This window comes from Opisthorchis viverrini (genome assembly GCF_000715545.1).
Source record: "Opisthorchis viverrini unplaced genomic scaffold opera_v5_328, whole genome shotgun sequence".
Taxonomy (NCBI): domain Eukaryota; kingdom Metazoa; phylum Platyhelminthes; class Trematoda; order Opisthorchiida; family Opisthorchiidae; genus Opisthorchis; species Opisthorchis viverrini.
The window spans coordinates 155,824-179,283 of NW_008751981.1; the positions used below are offsets into that span (position 1 = coordinate 155,824).

Genomic DNA, 23,460 nt, shown 5'->3' on the forward strand with positions numbered 1-23,460 from the left:
GGTCTCTCGTGAAAACCAAATGGATTTGCAAACGAGTGTATTCCTCAAAACCAGTCCAATTCGGGTTCAAGAAGAACATAAAGTTGATGGAAATTCGAGGAGTGCGCCTACATGATGAGCCCCAAAAAGGGCGAAACTAATCGTATGCTGTCCAAGAGTTTTCAGCAACCTTGTGAGTAGTTTCCTTTAATGCGAGTCGGTGCACCTTACATTCTCATGCGTGGCATATTTTCTACAAAGAGACCTTACTATTCCGATTTCGATTGGCAACTAGACGAATCTCCACGAAATTTGTCGAAATCGATGCACAAACCCAGCCCTTGTAAGACCAGGTAACATTGATCTGGCATAATGGATAGGTGATTGTCTATTTACCTACCAAAATCGCTCTGACTGATGATTATAAGGATGATAGAAGGGTGAAAAATTCGGTCTCGCTAAAGATGGCAATGACGCTACTCCGTCTGATGTGATCGGCGATGCTACTGGAATATACTGGTAAACATACTACTTATAAGGACAGCCATTCTTTTTCAACCGGAAGAACTCCAAGGAATATGTTAACGGGAACGAATTTCAACTTGAAACAACATTAATCACACGTGGTTGCACGTGATTCATCGATACCAATGTCTTGTAGTATCTGTCTTACATCAGTATCTGTTGGATGCTAGCAGTAAGTGGTGAGAAGTTTGAGCAAAAAACACCACGCTAGCGCTTATGTTAGTGGCCCCGAACTTCAGTGAGAAAGATAAAACATTCAGAATCCAGAATCAGTTCGAACCAAGCCGATGAGTGTGGTCAAGGGTTCCTCTCACCTGCCTCAGACAGGTATGGAATGAACAACACTAATGAACAAAACCAGAGGTTTGAAATCAATCTAGTTGAAAATAATGATCAGTATTAGTGAACCGTCTGAAGCCTAAAAGTAACTGTTCGATCAAACGAAAATCGATGCCTGTACGAATGTAAGGCCAGTTTAATCTGCAATAAAGAGAACCTTGGAAACTGTTACACCAATTCGTTCTTTATAAACTGGCTTGGTCCTGTGTGAAGCATGCGGGTCAAAGGAGAACCACTTAAGTAGTATCGTTGTCCTCTGTGCAACACAGACATTGTAGACTTAGACACATGCCTCGAACATCGTCTGGTTTTACAACCACCCTAGCTATCTCCATAGCAACAGACAAACTGGTAGACACAAGGTGGGACGATCTGACGAGATTAGTGAAAGCCACGTCCAAGCGCGCGGCACGGAGTAAAAGTCCTTTCCACGAGAATGTCACGTATCGCAACGCCTTGGGACGAGAAGGCCTGCTGTACATCGTTTGCCGGGGGGGAGTTCAGTTGAGGTGTTTTGCCACAATAACGTCTGAGTAACCATCCGGTTACGGCACGCTTTCAAGCCGCTTCCCTTCCTCTCCGGCTGATTTCTACTCCCGCACGACAAAGACAGTGCACAAACCTTCGTTTGATCTTGAGGAGACCAAACCTTCAACATTGTGTGTTCTCACCTGTTCTCGGTATCCTGATCACTTCCCCAAGCTACGCAGTTATGCCAAGTTCAGATCTTCCACTGTGCATCTCTGTACCGCGTTGTGAGAGGACATCAAATCAAGAAGAACTGAGCCACTGCCTGATTCAATATTAAATTTTATGAGAGCATGTGGGGTGAACAAAAGTTGGAAACAAACAGCGTGTAGTAACGTCATCACGGTGACAGAATTTCAACGCTCTTTTTGGATCCGCAGGAATTTGATGTCCTGGGGCTTGATTTTCAGCTAATCGTCTTCACATACAATGAAACAAAATGATTGATTCCACAGAATCCAGGCTATTTTGGTGAGATTGGTTTATGCTGGGGTGACCTGAGGGGGGAATTAGTTTATCTCGAATACATTTTGGCAGATACTAGTCTGTGCCACCATGTTAGCTCTTTTTTTACTGCACAGAGTATACGGTGGCTCTCTTTACCAGCGTGGACCGTGTTCTTCGGAACAGTAGAACGGACTGGAGCATGCGGGATCGATGTGAAACTGTTACCAACACTTCAAACTCATTAATTTTTTCTATTCAGAATACATTTTCGTTTCGGAAGGTCCGAGGCAGTCTTGTGAAATATCGGTGTTTGTACTTGGTGCAGATCACATTGTTATTGACAAGTAGAATCAAGCAAGCGGTTTCGCTTGGTCTGCACAACAAACCGGTGTATTTGACGCGGTTCATGCAGGTTGTGGACCACTTCGCGAACTGAAACGAGAGCATTGTGAAGAGATGCCATTCAAAAATACCTGCAAGCGACAACCCTCAGCAGTTCCGGCAAATGGGATGGCATGGCTAACTCATGGCTCGACGAGAGATGCACTTTAACTGGCTCAGCATTCTGAAGACAAGAGGTCAACTGAATAGGACAATGTCTCCTCCAAGAAAAGACACTCCGCGAAAGAATTCCCAGTGGGAGACTGACTTAATTTACTACTCACATGGTCGATGAAAAATCTTCGACAGCCTACAACCCGTTCCGCCCTTCTTGGGGATCATCAGTTGGGCGTAGTCCTCGAGTTCCCTTTAACCTAGGGTTGTTCTACTTGAATCCCAACTGGACAGATTTCGACAAATACACTCATTCGGATATCAATTTGGTTTTGACAGAAGACTCACCTGGAACCAAGCTGAATCTCTCGTTTTGCTTCCAACAGTGTACCTTGTTTATCACCCATTGAGATGCATTCTATTTTAAACAAACTCAGACAAGGTCAACCGCTTGGAGTTCAAACAGACGGAAACAAACAATTGAACATTGAACCATTTGATTCGGTTTGATGCGCGGTAACCTGGGTAATTCCGTAAGGTTTCACTCAAACGCTTGAGTAATGTTCAGACGAACCGGTTAGATCCCGCATGCTGCATACGCGTTAGCTGTTCAGGGTGTATTGGATTTTGCATTGATGATTCAATCAATTCGAATTCAAACTGAGTCCCGTTCGACTGACAGCCACCGTTTATCGATCGTTGGTGGACATCCATTTTGAATGGATTGACGTTCGTGTGAGTTTTCGTGTTACAAACTGATTAAAGTGCCAACTAAATGTTGGGGCTGAACAAAACAACTTTGGTCGGTTGGTCGCCCGCTGCGCTGCGCTGCGCTGCGTACGCACCTTTGGACATTCAAGTATCCTGTTCTCAAGAGTCGGGCTGTACACAGATGGAAAAAAGGAACGGTCTATTTTCTCGTACAGAATCAAACTTAGTGACTTGCGTCACCACCACTCACCAGTTTGAAAAACATGCATCAATCACTGACCAGTAAATTCACAAACGAGCGAATTTTAAGGGGCGTTAGAAGAACTGGTGGTTGGCACGCCTTCCGTCTGACGTAATGTCATTTCAGAAAAATTTTTGCTCAAACACATGTCTGGCCCTTGACGCCCGAATTAGTACCGGCATCACTGTCACGTGATGTGTTTTCGATTTATCAAAACCGCTTAAGTAATTCACCGAGCGGACATTACTCGGAGTTTTCTGCTCACACACAAGGGACAAATGACGTAAGCCATCTTCAGTTTTTTCACTTCTGAGGTCTCAGATACGTTGCTAGTGTCGGATGGCGTCAAATAATTCAAAACGGTGTCTGGTTGTGCGAAAGGTATTTCAATCGCGGAGTACATCCAACAAGATAAACTGCGGTAGATCAGCCGGGCGGTAGGCGAGCCCAAGCACTGTCAACCGAGACGGTCGTTGTCCTCCGCGCACTTTCCTCAGAATGGCGCGAGGTGGACAACATATAACTTGACAGAAGGTTGTAGTCCGCCTTGCAGGATGGGTTCCACGTAACCCTCCCGCGCCTGGCGGGAGAGATTTCAAGAAACGATAACTGATCGATGTCGGTGACCTTTGTGCTGACTAAGCGCTTGGAGGTGTGTGCGCCTCAAAGTGCTTGTGACAGGCCAGAATTAGGCCCCTCCAACGCCCTCCAACACCTCTTCTCTCCATTTTAAGGCCTTCGTTCAACTGCAGTACCCTTTCAGTGTCTAACTGCCATACCACCAGAAGGAAGCACGATGGCTGGGATACTGCCACGTTGCCCAAGCATAGACGGGGAAAGTCGAGAGGCAGAGGTTGGGTTCGAGCCACGGAAGTTCCGGTCAGTAAATTCGCGCTCTAACTACTGAGACCTTAGACATGATCGAATAAACCTTGTGCTTGTATGGCAGTGTCGTATCAATGACAAAATGATGTTGCTGTCTCCGACGATAAATCGACGGCTAAAAACGAAAACGTGACAGTTATGCGGATCGAGGAAAATTTGTCACTTCACGCTGTGTCCCTTAGATAAACGGTGAATCCCGGAAAAGCCCTGAAAAAGCGAATTTACTAGGCCATAACAACATTTCTGTTTTGTGTTGCACACATGTATGGTGTCCAGGCTGGGAAAACCAATCAGATTTCTATATCTACTCGTCATTTGATTGGCTTGCCACACGAAAGCGCCCCGTTGGATTGACCTTGTCCAATGGAATACAGATGTGTAGGAAAATGTTCGTCTCCCTCTGTTTACTACTCATCCATTCAGAGCAAGACAGTCGGGGTTTTGCCAAACATTGGCAGTTTATGTATTCACCTGCAGGACAGTTTGATTTGTGTGAATGGACAAATCGATCGCTCGTGCTGCACTTAAGTAATTTGTCCAGTACATACTGTAAGGTATCGATCAATAATCATTAGAAGGGAGGATCGAAATCAAGACAACCTGAATGCCCCTTTTAAAGGGAGCTGGAGATAATCGTGTCTTCGAACTAACTATCACCCATGTCTACCGACTACCTTTGGCGTAAAACGCAAGGTCACAGTGTAGTTCTAGTCTCTTTGTCTGCCATTACTCATTTGATGTCTTCAACATTCTAAAACACGGCTACATTGTGAATAGGTGTGATGTCCAACGTGAGCAATGCTGTTTGATTTTGAGTGCAACTGTGTGTGTATGTAAGGTCCAGACAGTCCTTCTGGTCCTCACTTCACCCTCTCGCAGTATCGTTTGTTTTTGCGTGCACAGGTTGAGGAGAGGCGAGCTGTCATTCATTTCCGAGCAGTTCCGAGCAGAAAAGCCTCGTTTTATCCGGGTTTATGGTCATCCGGATTTATGGTGACCGTAGAGAGTGGTTTAATCATGTGTAATGAAAGAGGTCTGTCATATCTGAGTGCTGTTCCCGCTCCAGTGTCAGAAAAGGAACTCACTGACAAGGAACACGACAAGCTAGTGCGTGCTAGCGCAAAAGTTACAACGGCCCCGCGTTATTTAAAAGGCACTTTTTGACATTGATCCAGGCTGTCTGATAGGCGTTTCGTGAACACTCATCAACTGCCCGAACGCTGATCCTATTCGGTCATGCTTCTGTAGCGTGCCTGAACACTCATCAGCTTCGCTGAATTGATTGACTGGCCTGAATGCTTTTTGGTTTCCCTGTTGAGGTTTTAGTGGAGTTTTAAGGTCTCAGCAGGTTCCGGGCGTTCTGTGGTGGGGCATATTGCTGATTGGTTGTACACGTGTCACGTGAAGCACAACGGTCTCTCTGGGCTAACGGTTATTTTCCCCACTTCTCTGTTTTTTTCTATCGCTGTTCAGTTGGCCGCTGATACTTTGCGGGTAGCACGTGACCGCTTGACTAGCCACATCACACCGAAACATCACCATGAGCGCCGGACTAAAGATGTGCCCAGACTTCTCCAAAAAGAATCCATGACTTCATTGAAGGTTTAGTTTAGACAGCCTTTCTCATCCAAGTGGAATTTAAATTCATCTAAATTTTCATCAGACACTGTAACGCCAACAGCGTGAAGGGATTTAAACTCTGAAAGGCAGACGGTGACACAACAGCGTGATTTCAGACACCTCTGTAAGTCTAACAGACACCAGAAGGGTCACATGACTGATTCAAAGACATCCAATCATGAAAAAGGATACTACCAGAAAAAAATGTGTTAGTATTTCTGGGATGATGTGTTTCATTACGGAGGGCTGTGAATAGGTTTGAGAGGCCCCAGGGAAATCGGCCTGCTATATTTTACCCCTTTGAGAGTTACGGACGTAACGATATAAAAAATGGTGTGAACGATCCACAAAGACAGACAGACGTGTCGATCTTCAAAGGTCTTGGGGCATTTGTTGGGCAGTTTTTTCCGGTCATCTAGGGTTTCCTGAGGGCGTCTGACTTAGATGTGCTTTTGGTCTTCAGAATCTTAGGCTTCCTTTTCCGCAAGTTTAAAGCTCCCGGATGGGTCTGGCGTGAACGATGCTGCGGTGAATTTGCGAGCCCATCTTCTTGACATCAACTTTGTAATTGGCGGCGATGAACATCTTGCTTGTCCCTAATGACTGTTTCCAGACGTGGGTTTGATTTCCATTCCTATCGCGAATCGCCTCAGCTCAGTTGTCGGTGTGATTCGTCCTAGCTAGCGTTCCTCGGCGGAAGAAACACTACAGTCACACAAAACAATCACCCTCAAACAAGTTATATGCGAAGATAGCACTCGAAATTCAGTCAGGCTGGCGAGTCACTGGAAGCCGGCATCCAGAGGATTCGGGTACGTGATTGGCCGCTGAGCCAATCTTTTTGACCAATCAAAGCTCGACTTGATGTTGAACCTGGAAGCGGTCCAATAGTTTAGCCGAATACATACGAGTTGGCTTCATTGAGAGGTAAACCAGTTTTGGCGTAGTATTCTATCCAACAAAGAGGAAGTCCGTCTAATTGGGCTTATGCTTTCATAAAGGAAACTACTCACAAGGTTGCTGAAAACTCTTCGGGGTTATGCTGTTACAAAACACGAATAAGGATACACAGGAACGTTTGCATGCCATCTGTGAAATTATGCGATCCTGAACATCGTTAGTAACAGACTAATTGAAAATATTGGTAAGTGAAAGCGATATGCCGGTATGGGAACCGGGTGATTCGAAATTCGTTGTTTTTGTGATGCTTAGATGCCCAAGAAGTATCACGAGACTGTGCTGCATCGCAAGGCACGGCTAACTGTGACAAAGTTGTGGTAATATGAAGGATGTCGCAAATTACATTCTGATACGCAAACACGTCTAAGTGGCGGAAAAAAGAAATTCCCATTGTGGAACTTACTTTTTCGTCGTAGGCGGACTGACTAGTGCTTAACTTCCCTGAACCGCCTACCCGAGTGAGAACAAGCGTACACCAAAATGGAATATTTCGAATTTGAATTCAGTAGTCGATGTCAGGTTTAGTTGTGGTTGGTTGGGGGAGATTTGCAGAACACACCACACTCTCTTAAGCGAATATACACTCATTTGCAAACTAATTTGGTTTTCAGCAACCTTATGAGTAGCACGTTACAAAGATACACCACACTCTCGTTGGAACAGCTGTTCTCCTCTCATAGTACAGGTACCTTGAGAAGTCCTCACTGGAGTGTGGAAGTAATGGCCTAAACTTTCACTCTTAGTAGAACGCAGTGCATATCCTTGGCCGTAACTGGATTTGAACTCCCTACATCTGACATGTGAGGCAAGCTTGTTACCACTAATCCACCGGCGCACGCAGTACGCATCTGGATTTTTATGTCTGAAGGTTTATTCGCGCTCGAGCGAATTTGACCGATTGCTCGACCCAGTTGGGTCGATCGATTGGCCCGCCAGTCAGAACTTCCCAATCGGGTAGCGCCATCAGCGGTTGGAAGCTGCTGGACAAGTTTTGATTAGGTTACTTGCTTTATGTGAACATCAGTCGATCCAGAATGTGTTTTACTTTCCATTCGGAAGCTGTAATTAATTAAGCTACCAGGTTTGTCGGGCTATGTTCAGTCTTTGTGTTTTTCTTTGAATGGAACTGTCGCTCATATGTGTAGGTGACGATAGCTAGTCTTTCGCAGTCCAGGAGACCGACAAAATCCGAGGTTATTCATTCACATGGTTTTTGGGCCATCAGGTTAGCGGGGGCGGCACTGATGATGTGGGTAAGAACACCACCCAGACTCCTAATACCTGGCACAGATTTGATTTCAAGGCTTTTTCATTTCTGGTGTTGGTGATTGCGAGGTTTTGTAGAGTCCACATTCACATGACTCTCGTTGGGACATTCGTCCTTTTGCTCTGGCGCAATCGTCGTGGTGAGTTCACATCAAAGGGGGGAGCACTGGACTCGAGTTTCGCTCTTATTAGAGCTCATCAACAGTGCATATCCAGTAGCCGTGCTGGGGTTTGGACTCCGCCCATCTGACGTGCGAGGCGAGCATGGTACCACAACTCCACCAGCGCACACTGGACTAATCCAGATTTTTGCGTCTGAACAGGTGAGCGGAATGCCCAACGTCTCCAAAGACGACCCGGTAGCATATCTTGGTTGTGTCATTCGACTGGCCGGCCAGTCAGGCCTTCTTATTCAGGTAGCATCACAGATCCTCGAGTCCTGCATTTAGTTTCAGGTGCTGATGGTTGCAGGAATCCCGTTTGAACAGTCGTTCTCCTGTGCTCATTTCTCCACCTCACAGACAACAAACGTGTGCATGTACGTGCTCATCTACATGGCTCTGTCCAATATGACCAGGTTACAATATGCCGGAATGTGATTTTACGGACAGTAATAAATAAGCTTTCACGCCACTCCACACATTGAACGAATTCGAAACACCATTTCTCTAGCACAGCGTTCCCCTTGACTTGGGAATGTTGGTTTCCCGACGCTCGTAGAACGGCTCGGTTCAGCTGAATAGACGGACTTGGTTGATTTGAAAAATATACATTTGAGTTGTCTAACGAAACGATTCTAGACGAGGTAAAAATGGAGCGCATATGGAAAAACACTTCACGCCTGAGAGTTCCACTCCAACATGGTACTTCAGTTAATACGGTTTTTGAGACCACTCAGTGCTTCATCTATCGTTGCAATCGCCTTCTCTTCTGTGGTACTTATGCAAGAAAATGTCTGCGTTTTTTTCAAGTCACCTTGTTATACCTGCTGATTCGCCGACGTGTGGTATCTGCTGCTAACCCGCTCCAGTGCCTAGTACCCGAGAAAAAAGACTCACAGAAGGGAACACAACTGCCATATTCCAAACAAGCGAGTGCGAGAGCAAAAGTCATAACGGCCCCACGCTATTTAAAGGGGACTTTCTGACATTGATCCAGGCTGTCTGATAGGCGTTAGTGAACACCCATCAACATCGACCGTGCCTCTGTGAAAAGCCTGAACGCTGATCACATTTGCTCGTGCTTCTGTGACTCGCAAGAACACTCATCAGATTTTGCTGAATGGGTTGAATGATTGACTGGCCTGGATGCTTGCCGGCTTTCCTGTTGAGATTTTGGTGGAGCAGTAGGTTTCGGGCGTCCTGAGGTTACTTTCAGGAATCTGACCTTCCTGATAGTTAAATCTTGAGGTCGGACTGTTTAAGGTCGACAGATGGGGTGGTTACAGATAAGGGATGACCTTGTCATTCCGACACCTTCCACTTCGGACTCAGCAGGTAGCCGTAGTCCCTGAGTTCCCGTCAACCGTATGTTCTACTGGAACCCAAATTGGACTGTTTTCGAGAAATACACTTATTTGCAAATCAATTTGGTTTTCACGAGAGACTCAACTGAATCTCTCGTTTATGGTATTTTACAACTGAATGTGCTGCACACGGGCTGCCTCACGTTTCAGTTGGCACGATATTCGAGATATCGCAGTATATTTTCCTAAGGGAAACGACTCACAAGGTTGCTGAAAACTCTTCGACAGCCCACGACCGGTTTTGCCCAAGAAAAGCGATTTGGGGACTGCGCCTACCTGATGAGCCCCAAGAAGGGCGAAACCGGTCGTGGGCCATCAAAGAATTATCAACCACTTTATGAACAGTGCATCACGCACAAACATGTATCGCGATATCTCGAATATCGTACTGAAATACACCTCTTCTACACTCTAACTAGCAAAGTGCGGTCTATTCTGCTTCTTACTGAAACCACTTTTGTTCGTTTCAAAGCCGGAAAAAAAAACAAAATTCTCCGTTGACTATTTATAAATTTCATGAAACTACTGAACGGCCCACTTTGAGAGATGATTCTTTAGCTGAATTGTTATTAGTCTTGTTTCGTTAACGCCAAATGAATGTTTCTCTATGACTAATATCCACACTGTTTTCGTGCAATGTGTGTACAGTCGAAAACCATTTCTAAAACGCTCTAACGCAAACGCTGCCATTGCTAAGCTATATTCGCCACGGTTTCGAATTTTCTGGTGGCCGAAATTGTAGCGGCTGGAATAAATCTACTCGTGGTACACGGTTTTTAGCTACCGAGGGATAGAGAGCCTTTGACTTGGCAACGAAACATGAAAACACTAATCAGTAAAGCCAGTCGGGTTGACATCTACCGCCTTCCTGGATGGAAACTTTGAGTTTCAACTAACCAACGGCTGATGGCACTGGCGCGGTCCATTAGCCGCCCAATGCTCTCAGGTGCAAAACCTCTACGTGTGGAATAACACTTTTTGCGCCAAAATGTCGCATTTTGTTGCGTATGTGCTCAAACCAAAAACCGTCCTATTATACGCACACATTTTTGCAGCTCTCCAAATTTCATAGTCCACTGAAGCAATCAAACTTCTGGCTGGAAAGTCTAGTGGGATGATCTCACAGCATCGCTGAGACCCCGAGATGCCTAAATGGGGCTCACAAGTTTGAACTGGTACACTCTTAACTCAGTTGCCCGACTGCTTTGATCCATCCATTGCTGTCGAAAATTCAGCTTCATTGTGCGACTACTGAGCGCCGGCATCGGCAGACGTGCCTCAATCACGCAGTCCATGGCACTGGTACATTTCATCAGAACTGTATCAGCTGGAAACAATGAACCCTTGATACATGGCTTATAGCTGTTTAACTGATTGACTGATGAATACAGTAAAAGGCATGAACAGTTTAAAACACTTTATAGTTACGATGTCCATATCCGTTGAACTTTTGACCCAGTTATTGACCATTAAGTCCCAAACAGATGACGTCTCCGTAGGAGGTCTTACAGACCTTAAATCGTTTCCCTTCGGGCCGTTGTAAGCGATGACACTGACTGAACGGTTTTGTTTTGCTTGATTTCGTTATGGCACGCGGAAAACTAGAATTGATTCTGCGTAAAATTCAACCACGAACAACAGAAAAATTGGAACACTGCGGTCCACGGATGCAATGCGACGACACTCGTGTTCCCCCCACACAGAAGAATTGCATACCATGGAGAACAAGTAGAGTTCATCTGGTGGCATCAGCTGACACGCCACCGATAAATCACGGTCAAAGATAAATCGATCGATAAATTCGAAAAATCTATTGGTAGAAGCACTGTGCTTGTCAGTTTCACTGCAGACATAAATAAATTTAGTCGCCATGGAATGCTGATCCCTTCACATAAGTTTACAAATGAATGCAAACATTGCTCAGAATTGCGGCGACACAAGGTGACCAAACATCTTACCAGTTTCTTAATAATTTAGTTTCGCTTGACCTCATCCTGCAAGTCTGAACGAGTTGTGCCCAGGATAGTTTTTTATTCTTGATAGACTGAACACGTTTTAAATGATAGGGTGAAGCGAATCGAAGAAATCAAATCAAAGAAGCAAACTACAATCTAGATTAGCACCTACGCCTTTGAGAGAGTTTGCTCTTCTGTGCGACTGCCACACACAAGCATGCGCAGAGATGTGACACTGTTTTTGTTATCAACGACTATTCGACTGCTGGACACGAGCTTACCTCCGTCGCCAGTTTGCTTTGGTTCCTTGGCCGGATCGTTTCACCACTTCATCAGGTGCATCTAGACAGGAATGAAACACTGCCTTCTTTTCAAATCGTGGCTGGTGTCGTCTCATTCTACATGCGAATGGATACCTTGAAGAGTATGAAATTCCGTTGTCAGTGCGTTCACAATCCGTCTTTAAGATTTAAAAAGCTAAGAATGAAGGGCTGTCATGAAATGGTTTGAGGTACGCGCACAGGTGAGCAGGTGAGCAAAGATATTTCTACTCTAATGAAGAAACGGTCCGTGTCTACTCAATTCACTTCTGTTTATCAGCCATACGCCACATATTAATGGCACGCTGGTTCTAGGTGATGCAATTTTAATCACTGTGGCATGGCAGGACGGTAGAGATGTAGCCAGGTGGTGAACGTAATTGTACAAGCGGTTGCTATGGGAAACTGGGCAGCTTTGATGCAGGAGCACCGCCAGCCGCGTGATTGAGCCATATCTGCCAGATTGACTAACCATTGGTGAGTTGTGTTCCGTAGCGAGAGTGGTCGACCCGGCTGAGTTACCCGGTCATCCACCGCCCACCTCATGGTCGCTTCCACTCAGCACACAGCTTATGGAAAAGATCTCTGTAGAGCAGGCGGTCCTGTGTCATGCAAAGTACATGTCCTAACCAGGGTGACCTATGAAGAGTGAGGAGTTCATCCACACTATGAGAGTTTTCTTTTCCCTAAAGCCATCAAGCGCACCTCAGCAATGCACTTCTAATATTTGCACCAGACCTGGCCAATGCGTCTGAGACACTGATGGTCATTGATGTCCATTAGATTCGCCACAGTAGACTTTCCCTCCAAAAAAGACCAACAACGGTTGCTCACCGTTTGCAGGCTCGACTGTCATCAACTTATAAGAAGCTTTTACCGTGTTTCGCTGGCGCGGGCAAAAGTGACCCGTGTTGCTGTGACAGATTCTAAATCAAACCCCCCTTGAGTGCTTCATTTCGCAGGGATACTGAACCGATGATGAACCGCAAGTGACAGGTAAACCCATGCTAAAAATATCTCCTCAACTGTGGCCATGAAGACATTGTGAGGCTTGAGGAGACGATCCATTCTTTGATGAACGCACATGGTTTCAGAAAACCGGCCAGGTAAATATTGACTACTGTCATAGATTGGATGAAATATACTACTGATTTCACAAAGACCACTTGGGACTACGTAGTGGTTGGTGCATTGAGTGCACACCCCAACATCGGTTGAGAGTGAAGCGTTCCGTGGATCATTCCTGCAAGAACTACCCACACTAAGCCATGATTATCGTTTTTTCAGCAGAAAACAGTAGTGTGAATACAGTAGTATACATATGTACTGTGAATAGTCGTCACTAGCAGACAACTTTTAAGCGAATTCAGGTCGTGGACTGCGCCTACCTGATGAGCCCCAAAAGGGTCGGGGGCTGTCGACGGATTTTCAGCAACCTTATGAGTAGTACATTACTAAGTCGTTATTGTTTAAAACCACGATACCAAAATGGATCATCATGCTACTCTCAGGTCTAAGTGTGACAGAGTGCAATTGTTTGTTGAAAACAGCTTCTACAAGTTAGTAGTACAGGCTGCAGTAATGGTCGCTGATGTGTTAGCGGAGTTGGGTGCAAATCTCTGATCAGCAATCGCGCTGACCTCATTGCACCACATGGGTGATGACATCTTGACTGGTGCCAAGAAGCTTGCAACCCAACTGCCCAGATTAGCAAATGTTTGAGTACTGTTCGTAGTATTCCCGTCCTTCCGGTGCATTTGCCCGTCTGTTCCTCACATCGGATGTTGAGATTGGAACGGCGACCAAAAGGTGAGCAGTGCCAAAGTGCTTACACACTGTTGCAGCAACGTTTATCGTTCGTCTGTCAAGTTTCGAAATCAATAACCCCGCGAGACAAGAGTGCTAGTGCGGTAATAGTTCTACACATTTTCAGATCCCACTGTCCTCCAGTACAGTGATCATTCCCAAAAAGAGTAGAAATGGTTCCAAACCTGGTAAGGTCGTCTGTGTACGAACAGTCAACAAGTGGGGGATCCTCGGTCGTACTTTTCACGTGATTATCTCAGATTACCATCTGTTCATTCTGAACAACTGTTCGCGTGAATGTTGCCAGTATTAAAAGCGTCAATCATACTACCGGAATTTCAAGTTGTCAGTACTCTTGTTCACACTGGCTTGCAGCGGACCCATGTACTCGTGAAAGCATACCTGCAATATCTGCAATAGCTACGTAGCAACCACAGTGCATGTAACCTTGTACACACCACTGTCTCTTTTCTCCAGTTGAACTACTCAGCTTCGATCGGTTCGCTGGGCAGGACCTCCGTTTCTTCTCACTAGGTTCTCCTCTGGTTGTCAAGGCCCAAACCGTGCCAGTACACCTTGGTATGGAGTCCTGAAAAACATGTTGTAAAGGCAATCCGCGCCAAAAAGCCGGGGGGGGGGGGCAGTGTTTCATCGTTATTGGGGATCATCAGCGTATCACGGAAATCCAAAAAGTCTTGATCTGCGTATTTCTGAACAAACTGGAGGTTGCACACTTTTCACCAACCTTATGAGTAGTGTATTTCATCAGTAGCCAACTCATTTGCATCGACTTGACGGAACATACTACTCATAGGGTTGTTGAAAACCTTTCGACTGCTCAGGACTGTTTGCGCCCTTATTCGGGCTCATCGACTAGACGAAATCCCCGTGCTTCATGTTTTGGGTCATAGTTCAACAGAAGCCATTTCGACCCCAGGGATTTCTAGTTGAAAGTGTTGTCACGATATACTTGTCTCGTCTTTTGTCACACTCCATGTGTACCCGACATTGTTTATATTCATCCACCAACTGTGTGTTTTGTCCCATTGTCATGCATTCCACTCTGAGGCACCCGCCAGGAAGTTGGCATCACGTGATTTTTTCTTGAGACGACTACTGAACTGCGTTTGCTAGCTTCCTCATACACGTGATACGACGTTCTATTGAACTATCGTGAGTATGCCAATTGTGATAGAATGGCATATCAAGTCATAGAAGTAACGGCTAGGGTGTGATCAACATGTCTTTGCACAAGACGTCGTATAGCGTAATTCGAGTAGTATTTGTTACAATCCCCCCATTTGTGCTGAAAACTTGGATGATGAAAACTTGGTTGACGTGTACTTTAGAAACGGACCGATGAGTTTTCTAGTGTAGGTCAGCTTGTCGATTCCAACTTTTCTTAGCGATGCACCTCTCATTGTGTTTCATGAAAGCAACTTGGGCGGTTATGCTTCTAATCGAATCATTGATTTTCTCTCAACGACCAATGGGTAAACAGATGACTATATCGTGCAACGTTTTGAGGTTTCAGAGCATTGAGCATTTCGTGTCTATCAGTGTCCACGTTATGCCTCTTTGCTGGCTGTTTCCATTAATTTGAAACAAACAGAGGAGAAGCTTGTTCGTAGATTAATGCAGGTAAAGTTTTTGAACAGGACAGACCAACATGCTTGGTTGTCATAACCACAAAACCCTAAAGGAGAAATGCCACCTGTTCTTTGAGACACTAGTCATTCTCCAAAACACGGCGTCCGAAAAGTGTCAAACTGAAGAGACAACCTTCAGCACAACATGATCTCTCAAGCCACCACGTTCACAGACCGTGTCGGTGTTTAGCCCCCTTTCATTGGAGAATTTCCCCACAAGACTGAGGCGAACTCGGTCGACCACAGGATGATAGCGTGTAAATCTGGTTTAGTATCTTGCACATCAGATATAATTCATCAAATTTAAACTCTCAGCGTGTATCGCATCACAGACGCCCTTCAATTTTTCGGATAAATCTACGACATTGAACTTACTGAGGGTTAAGTGCTTCAGTAAAAAGTTTTTTCTGCTTTCGGAGAACTAATACACATTATTTGAATAAGCCCATACACTATGGTCATCCGCTGACTGTCCAGAATATTTTCGTTGATGCCCGGAGCAAAGTACGTATAGCTTTCGAGAAATACACTCATTTGCAAATCAATTTGGTTTTCACGAGAGATTCAACTGAATCTCTCGTTTATGATAAGTGTACTTCTCGAAATCAGTTCAATTTGGGTTCAAGTAGAACAAAACGGTTGACGGAAACTCGGGGACTGCGCCTACCTGATGAGCCCCAAGAAGGGCGAAACCGGTCGTGGGCTGTCGAAGAGTTTTCAGCAACCTTGTAAGTAGTTTCCTTTATGAAAGTATACTTCGATATCTCGTGCCAGTTGAATCATGAGGCGGCCTGTGTGCAGCACACTCAGTTGTAGAATACCATAAACGAGAGATTCAGCTGAGTCTCCCGTGAAAACCAAATTGGTTTGCAAATAAGTATATTTCTCGAAAACAGTCCAATTTGGGTTCCAGTAGAACATACGGTTGACGGAAACTCGGGGACTGCGCCTACCTGATGAGCCCCAAGAAGGGCGAAACCGGTCGTGGGCTGTCGAAGAGTTTTCTGAGTAAGTAGTTTTCTTTACGTACAGCCTATTTTTCAACTGAACACAATACTCATTAGGTTGCAAACTCATCAAATGAGCGCACTCTCCCAGTACGTCATGTGTAACTGGCGAATCACGCTTGTTTGCACACGAAATGGGACATAACAGAAGACTTAACTGGACACAAGTTTTCCAGAATTTCGTGCACTACGTGGTCATGAACTGACAAATAGTTTTCAGCAACCCCACGAGTAATATGTCCTGTCTGTAAAAATGTCATGTAGAATGTCGAATATTATCCAAGTTGAACATGAAGTAGCCTTTTTGCAATTCTGTCCTATAAGCAACGAAACGCTACACAACTGTTCCATCCTCACTGTGAAACACTGGCAGTGCACATCTAACGGAACTCAAAGGAGTTTCGAACCCGTGACCTCCCAGCTAGCAGTTTGAACGTCTGATCATTCGGCCAATAGCGGCTGATCAGCAGTGCGACCAATCCGCACTTAGATAAGCTATGTTACCACTCATCCTTCGGTAACGGAAATCACACCATATGGTCACGTATCGATCTGCACCTCGAGTGACAACTGCTCAAACGGAGGATTCCCTTCCACTGAGCTGTTTATTGATTGATGGTAGTGTGTGGGGTTAACTGTATTTCCAATCAGTTGCTCATGGCCGAACGTTTCAGTTTTCAACCACCGGTTGCGAATTACGAACTGCTGATGTGACACAAAAGAGGACGAAAATAGCTGTACAAAGCGTCTCAGCTTTTCAGAACAGATTGGCCAAAAATACAGAACGAATTAATTCCTATGTGAGTTGAATACTGGGGAACCACTTGATAGGAAGACCAATGCTGGGGTTGTCTTCTGACGTTCCAGTACAGGTGAGCAGCTGTAGTTCTTGGCAGCATTCGTGAAAGACACTCCGCACAATCTGTCTTGAATGTGCATTCACACAAGAGACCAAATAACACCATAAAATACGGTTGTATTCTCGACATCATTTTTATATCTTATTTTCTTTTTACTGAATAGCATTCAAGCTTGAGAATACGGGTGGTGATAAATCCAGCGATCGCGAGAATATGATGACAAAACCGACTTGCTCAGTTCTCTCACGCGTTATCAAGTATCTGAATGCTGACTTATGCCTACCGAATCAGTCATCATTCACTATTGGTAGTCGTAGGTTGAAAAAATAAAAAAATTAAATAATCGTTCAGCTGTAGCACCCTTTCAATCACAAGCTCCCGTGCTACCTGAAGGAAAAATCAGGGCTGTGATACTGCCGGATTGTGTACACCTAGACAGGAAAATTCGAGATGCAGAGGTCAGTTTCGAACCAAGGAACATTTATTAGTGAGTTCGTCCCAAATCGAGCCAACTCGATCCCATTAAGAGTCGTAAGACAGTATTAATCGCCCCCTTGACATCTGGTTGTGTACTTTCCGATCTGTCAGTGTAGTGTGCTGACCAGCTGGCAGGAATGAAGCTAAAGGAACCCGTGAAGAAGGGATTCCTAAGACCGAAACTTTGTGTATGACTGCACTGAAGAGCTGATCTAGGACAGTGGCACACAACTCACCTGAAAACTGCCTTACAGAAAGGCAGAGAGCCCTTTGATATTATGAGGGAGCCACTGGCTGACTTACATCACTAGAATCAATCTGGATTTGAGATTTTTTCAGACTGGCTTTTGGAGGAATTGTTGAATGAAAACCTTTTTTACTTTGTCCAATTCTAGCTGATACGTAATGCAAATTGTATGCAGTATGATATCTCAAGCCACGCTACCAAATGCAAATTTAGCAAAGAACCAGGCGGTTTCGGTATTTCATTAATTGAAAGGTAAGGCGAAGTTTTGAAGGAGAGAGGAAATTCAAAGCACACAGTCAAGTGCGTCATGACCCCAAAAAAACTGCGTGTTCAGTAGAATTTAACAGGTGGTCGGTTTTTGCACGTGTTCTTCATTTTTTGAGTGTCATATGACGCTGTTCAACTGATGACAAGTCGCTTTTTGCACGTCACACTCACGTGCTAACAAGTGCGTCAGCGATCCACCCTAAAACACTTTTATGACCAATCACCATCCAAAAACATTTTCCAAATTTCTCATCCATTCTTTTTTTGAGCATCACCAAGATTTCCTCGGTGTACACCATACTGTCTGAGACTTCATTTCCTTCATAGAAGCCTTCTTCTAGAGATTATTTCACACTATTCATTTCTCCTTACCTCAATCCATCATCCTAGAAACGATACTCTCTCACTCTGCACATTCTCCACACGTTCTCTAAAAGATTTATTGCTTGATTCCGATAAAACTAACTGTAAATATGGTTGGATAACTTCGTTTGAGATAATTCACGTGACGTCCGTGATAGGCAGTCAAAACTGAGCAGTTTGGAATTTTCGTTTGTGCTGACAAATCCGTGCTGGTCATGAGAGGAACACTGCTAACTCACGTGACGACGCTGAACGAGATCGATAAAATATCTTTCGTTAATTATTCCTGTTAGTTGGTTTGCGGTAGCCTAATTTCAAGGTACTTCTTTGGACAATTACCGTGTATTGATCAAAAATTCACAGGACTTAGGAATCGATTAATTCAAATTAGCCAACCAAAAGATGCATAGTAAACGCGAGCGAAAAATCTCGCTGTTCAAATTGAATAACTCAAGACTTTTTTGGGAGCTTCGTTTCCAGAGTAAAACTTATCATTCCTCTAAAACTGGTGATAATATTTTTGAATTGATGCAATACAATATTCTTAGACATCTATGCACGGGAAAAAAGAGGTTTAAAGTGATACGAAATATTTCCATTCTGGCTGCTCTGATAATGAATGTACTTGTCAATCAATTTGAGAACGAATAGTGCTCATCACGAAAACACTGGCTATGACGTGTTACTAGGCAGAGAAAAAAGCCAGATTTATGATACTCGACTTTTAAAATATAGATGTTTGCCAGTCCTAATGGGGGTTATTTAGCCACGAGAAGCTCGCGATCCACTCTTCTTGTTTGTTGATTGAACGTCGAGCAAAAAGGCCCAGATAATGAGCACAACGGCAGTGTATGAAGTGTATGTCTGGCCTACGTGTCACGTCCCCCTCGTGCCCCCCCCCGCTGGTTCCAGCTCTCCTGGTGCACCAGGTGATAGAGGATACCCATTCAGAATTTATTATCTGAATGGTGTTAGTACGAGTGTGTCACTCAATCCGACAGCTGGTATCGATCGATTTTTTCTTACAATGGTCGTTCACATGTTTTTTTCACTGTATGTTACAAAAAGCTGACTTCATACATGAATCCAGTTTGTTTTTGTGGATCTGCCTACATCTTTATTACATGTTTATCCTCGCCATTTTATCTGCTGAATTTTTCTATCCTTCCCTCACCTAAATATTTGAACTTTTCATCTAGGTTGCACCTTACAAGTCAGCAAGTTTTTGCCTCACTTGATGAGCCCCAAGAAGGGCGAAACCTGCTGTGGGCTTTCGAAGAGTTTTCAGCAACCTTATGAGTAGTGTGTTATGTCTAATTTCGCATCCTATTCCTGAGTTATAAGAATGAGGATGTCAAACGTAGGCTTTCGCAGTAAATCTAATACCTTGTCCAATAACTTGGGTTGAAGAAATCATTTTACAGCGGAAAATGCGACCTCACAAGGGTTCTTTTCCAGATAAGCCCGCCACCCAAGAAGGATCAGAAAAAAGAGGATATGAAATTCGTACTTTTGGTTTGTAGTGAAGAGGGTGAAACTGGGACATGTCATTAATAATTTGCATGAAAAGGTTTGTTTCTCGGTACCTTTGGTTCCAAACGAACTCACACAAGTACCTGTCAGCTAAAGATCGGTGTGTGCCGCATTTGCGTTTATTTTGCATCTTGTAGACGTGCCAAAGAGATTCGATGGTTTGTGTGTGGGTTCCAGTCGTTGGATCCACAAAGTTCTTAGTATGATTAACCGTTTCATGAGTATAATTCATGTCAATCATCGTTTCAATTCCTTGGTATGGTGCCCAAATATCGGAGGTGATGATTGAGCAGGGTCGATGCAGGCCTGAATTGTGTCCATCAAGGCGGCCGCAGTTCGATCTTGCACCGCGTACATAAACATCTCTTTAAACTGAAAAAAGCCGCTAGTCGGAAGCTCCGCGAAGAACGTTCTTCTAGTCAACAGCGGCTGTGTGGCTACTAGATAATTCCTTTGAGCAGAATTTGTTGCTGTCTCTTTGTCATGTACGAGAGTTGAAAGCGTCAGAAAGTTTGTTTAAGGTTTTACGTCCGAACGGAAAGAATATTTGCACAAAATGAGCCTAGATGCGGATGAGGAATTGTTTTCATCAAAAATAGGTCAAGGTTGTATGCGTACATTAAATCGGAGCTGGCAAAAAGTGGATCGCGCTCAGCTTTTTGCACTTTTTTGCATTAGTGGTGGGAAAAGGTCCGTCAAAAGCTCAGTTACTGGTGTCTCGAATATTTGGGCAACACAAGCAACCCGACAGATCATCTTTATCTGAGTCTCACCGATTTTCGTGACGAACAGAACTAGCTAAGTGTCTAAACAGCTCAGATGCCTACTCAGCAATTGGTAGTTGATCTGTTAGCCGAGCCTGGTTTTCAAGCGTTTCGTGACCGTCCGAGGAGACACCTATCAATCTACAGTTGGGTGAGTGAGACTTCCGCTTCCGTGTGTTTATATAGTTTCCCGGTAGTTAGTCTCGGGGGGTCGTTTCTGGATTTTTTTTTAGTTGAGGACCGATTAAATAGCTCTATCTGAGTAGCCCTGTTGCTTCATTCTATTCTGGTTCGCTTGTAAGTTGCCAGGCTTCATGCTATCTAACCGGAACGCACAAGGACCGGTGGAATTTAAGATCATTTGTTCCGTGTCTTTCGGAACGAGAGATATCGGACTGAGAATGCGGACACCTCCCGGAGCACCTGAACTGGTTTACAGCTTCCGGTGACCCAGTATCGGATTGGACAACCGTTCTGGCTTTACTCTGGTACGAGTTGGTGAGATAGTTAGGTATCCACACTTACGTTCAAGTCAAGCATTTCAATCGTAACTGAAAGAAAAGTGGACATTTTGAAGCCATCTTTTGTTGTTGCTTTGTTTTCGGAAGAGACCGCATCGGGAATATTTTAGCTCCGCTACTGGTAGATCAACTTATGTCCACAAAGAAGGTTCTAGTCCCAGTTCCCAGATGAATACGTCTTCTGTGTTCGACGAAAATGAGCGAGCACTGGTGCTGCTACTGTTGTGAGGTAGGTTGTTTTTCCCGAATCATCCAACACCTCCCTCTCCCTCAAAATAATCTTCTCTCTGTAGCCAGAGGAAGAGATCATGGATATCGAAGTGGTCGAAGATGGAGATGCCCTTCAGGAGTACGGAGTGAATCGAACCCTCCAACTTTTACGGTCAATGATTAATCAAGGTGGAAGACCGTGAGTACCAATTCGGTGAAGTATTCCCATTTTATATTACAAAAGACATCAAGTTCTCCCGTTTTTTTTCGCGCTAAGCTGTTCGCTGATGATCACTGTCACGCCCAAGGTCTATGCGATTTATTTATAAAAAATTACTTTGGTTTTTAGAAAGTTATACATGTTTAAAACAAACTAGGTATCAGTGTGTCCTCATTCAAGGTGAGCAAGAAAAATAAACTTTGTTCCAACCCGACCAGCTAAAAACTTGCCAGATGACAAAACACTTTTTGCCCTCTGTGTATGTAACTGCTTAGGGCGACTCCCCGAGTGGCCGTCCATCAAAAGCTAGGTGGTAGTGCGTGAGCGAAATACACTCATTTTCAAACTAATTTGGTTTTTCGAGAGAATCGCCTGGGACCAAGAGGAATATCTCTTTTATGACGTTTCTAGGCAACGGAATGTGCTGCACCAGGCCGCCTCATGTTTCAGTCGCTACGATATGCGAGATATCGCGATACATGTATATTTGTAGTGCACTACTTATAAGGTCGCTGAAAACTCTTGGACAGCCCACAACCAGTTTCGCCTTTCTTGGTACTCATCAGGTAGGCGCAGTCCCCGAGTTTCCTTATGTTTTAGTTAAAACCAAATTGCACGAAATTAGCGAATATACACTCATTTGCAAACTAATTTGGTTTTTCGAGAGACTCACCTGGAACCCCAGCTGAATCTGTCGTTTTTGATGTGTCCAGGCAACTGAATGTGCTGCACCAGGCCGCCTCATTTCACTACATGCCTTCACTAAATTGCATGTCCGATAGATTCTCGACTGGCTGGGGTTAGATAGCGCACATCCGGTTGGTCTGTTTCTACACGTCTGGCATTTTCCAGGCTAAGTCAACAGGAATAAACCGATAAAACCGAGACGTGGCTGTTCTTTACACCCTGTGTGTCACTTAACATGTTGTATTGTAGTACTGAACTGAAACATCAGCCCTGAGTTTAATTCATATGCAAACCCGACAGAAAACGCTCCTTCCATCAATAAAACAGAACTATCTAACCAAATAATCAGAGGACTTAAAAACTCTCCGACAACGCAATATCGATTTCTCCCTTCATGGGACACATAAGGCGGGCGCCATCTACGAATTTCCGTCAGCCTTCCGTTCTACTTATGAGTAGTTTGTTGTGTTCAAACAATACATTGCAATCTTGGGAATGCCCTCCCAACTGAAACATGAGGCATTTGTTGTGTGCAGTTGATGGATACCACGAACAGGAGTTTCAGCTAGGATTCCGCTGAGTCTCCCGTTAAAGCCAAATTAGTTTTTGCACATTCTAGACGGTATCGAGGAATTCTGTGACATTGATTTTTTGGGGGCCACAGGGTTAGTGTGGGCCTCGGATTAGGCCATTTTTCATGCTTCACAGCAAACCTGAGTCATCACCCGGTCGGTTTATTCGCGGCTTTGCGCTAGACTGACCACGATGGCTGATTTTATTGGACAACCAGTAACCATCGCCATCATCATTGACAGCATGACATCAGTGCTCAACACTGATGCTTCACTGCCATACAACCATGATCTATTTGAAAGCCTTATATTCACTCATACAATCTGGATAGAAACTGACAACAAGAACGCCACTGACATCGGTTGGCAGCCATATCTTGTAGTGTCTCCAACCAGGCACAGTGAAGATCATGCGGTCCCCATCCTGGAAGATGAGTAGCACCGACAGCACCCAAGCGTTTCGTGATCTCCTTCATACTCC

The 23,460-nt window shown here is 44.6% G+C and overlaps 1 protein-coding gene across 1 annotated transcript in view; it reads left to right on the forward strand.

Moving 5' to 3' along the window:
* Positions 1–21,402: 21,402 nt before the first annotated feature.
* The window catches only part of T265_09991 (hypothetical protein), a gene marked incomplete at both ends in the record, with an annotated part of 25,973 nt that continues 23,915 nt past the window's right edge, over positions 21,403–23,460 (forward strand). Inside the window, 2 exons of the mRNA XM_009176228.1 lie at positions 21,403–21,519; positions 21,584–21,699. Coding sequence (XP_009174492.1) covers positions 21,487–21,519; positions 21,584–21,699 — 149 coding nt within the window. The remainder of the gene's footprint in view (positions 21,520–21,583; positions 21,700–23,460) is intronic.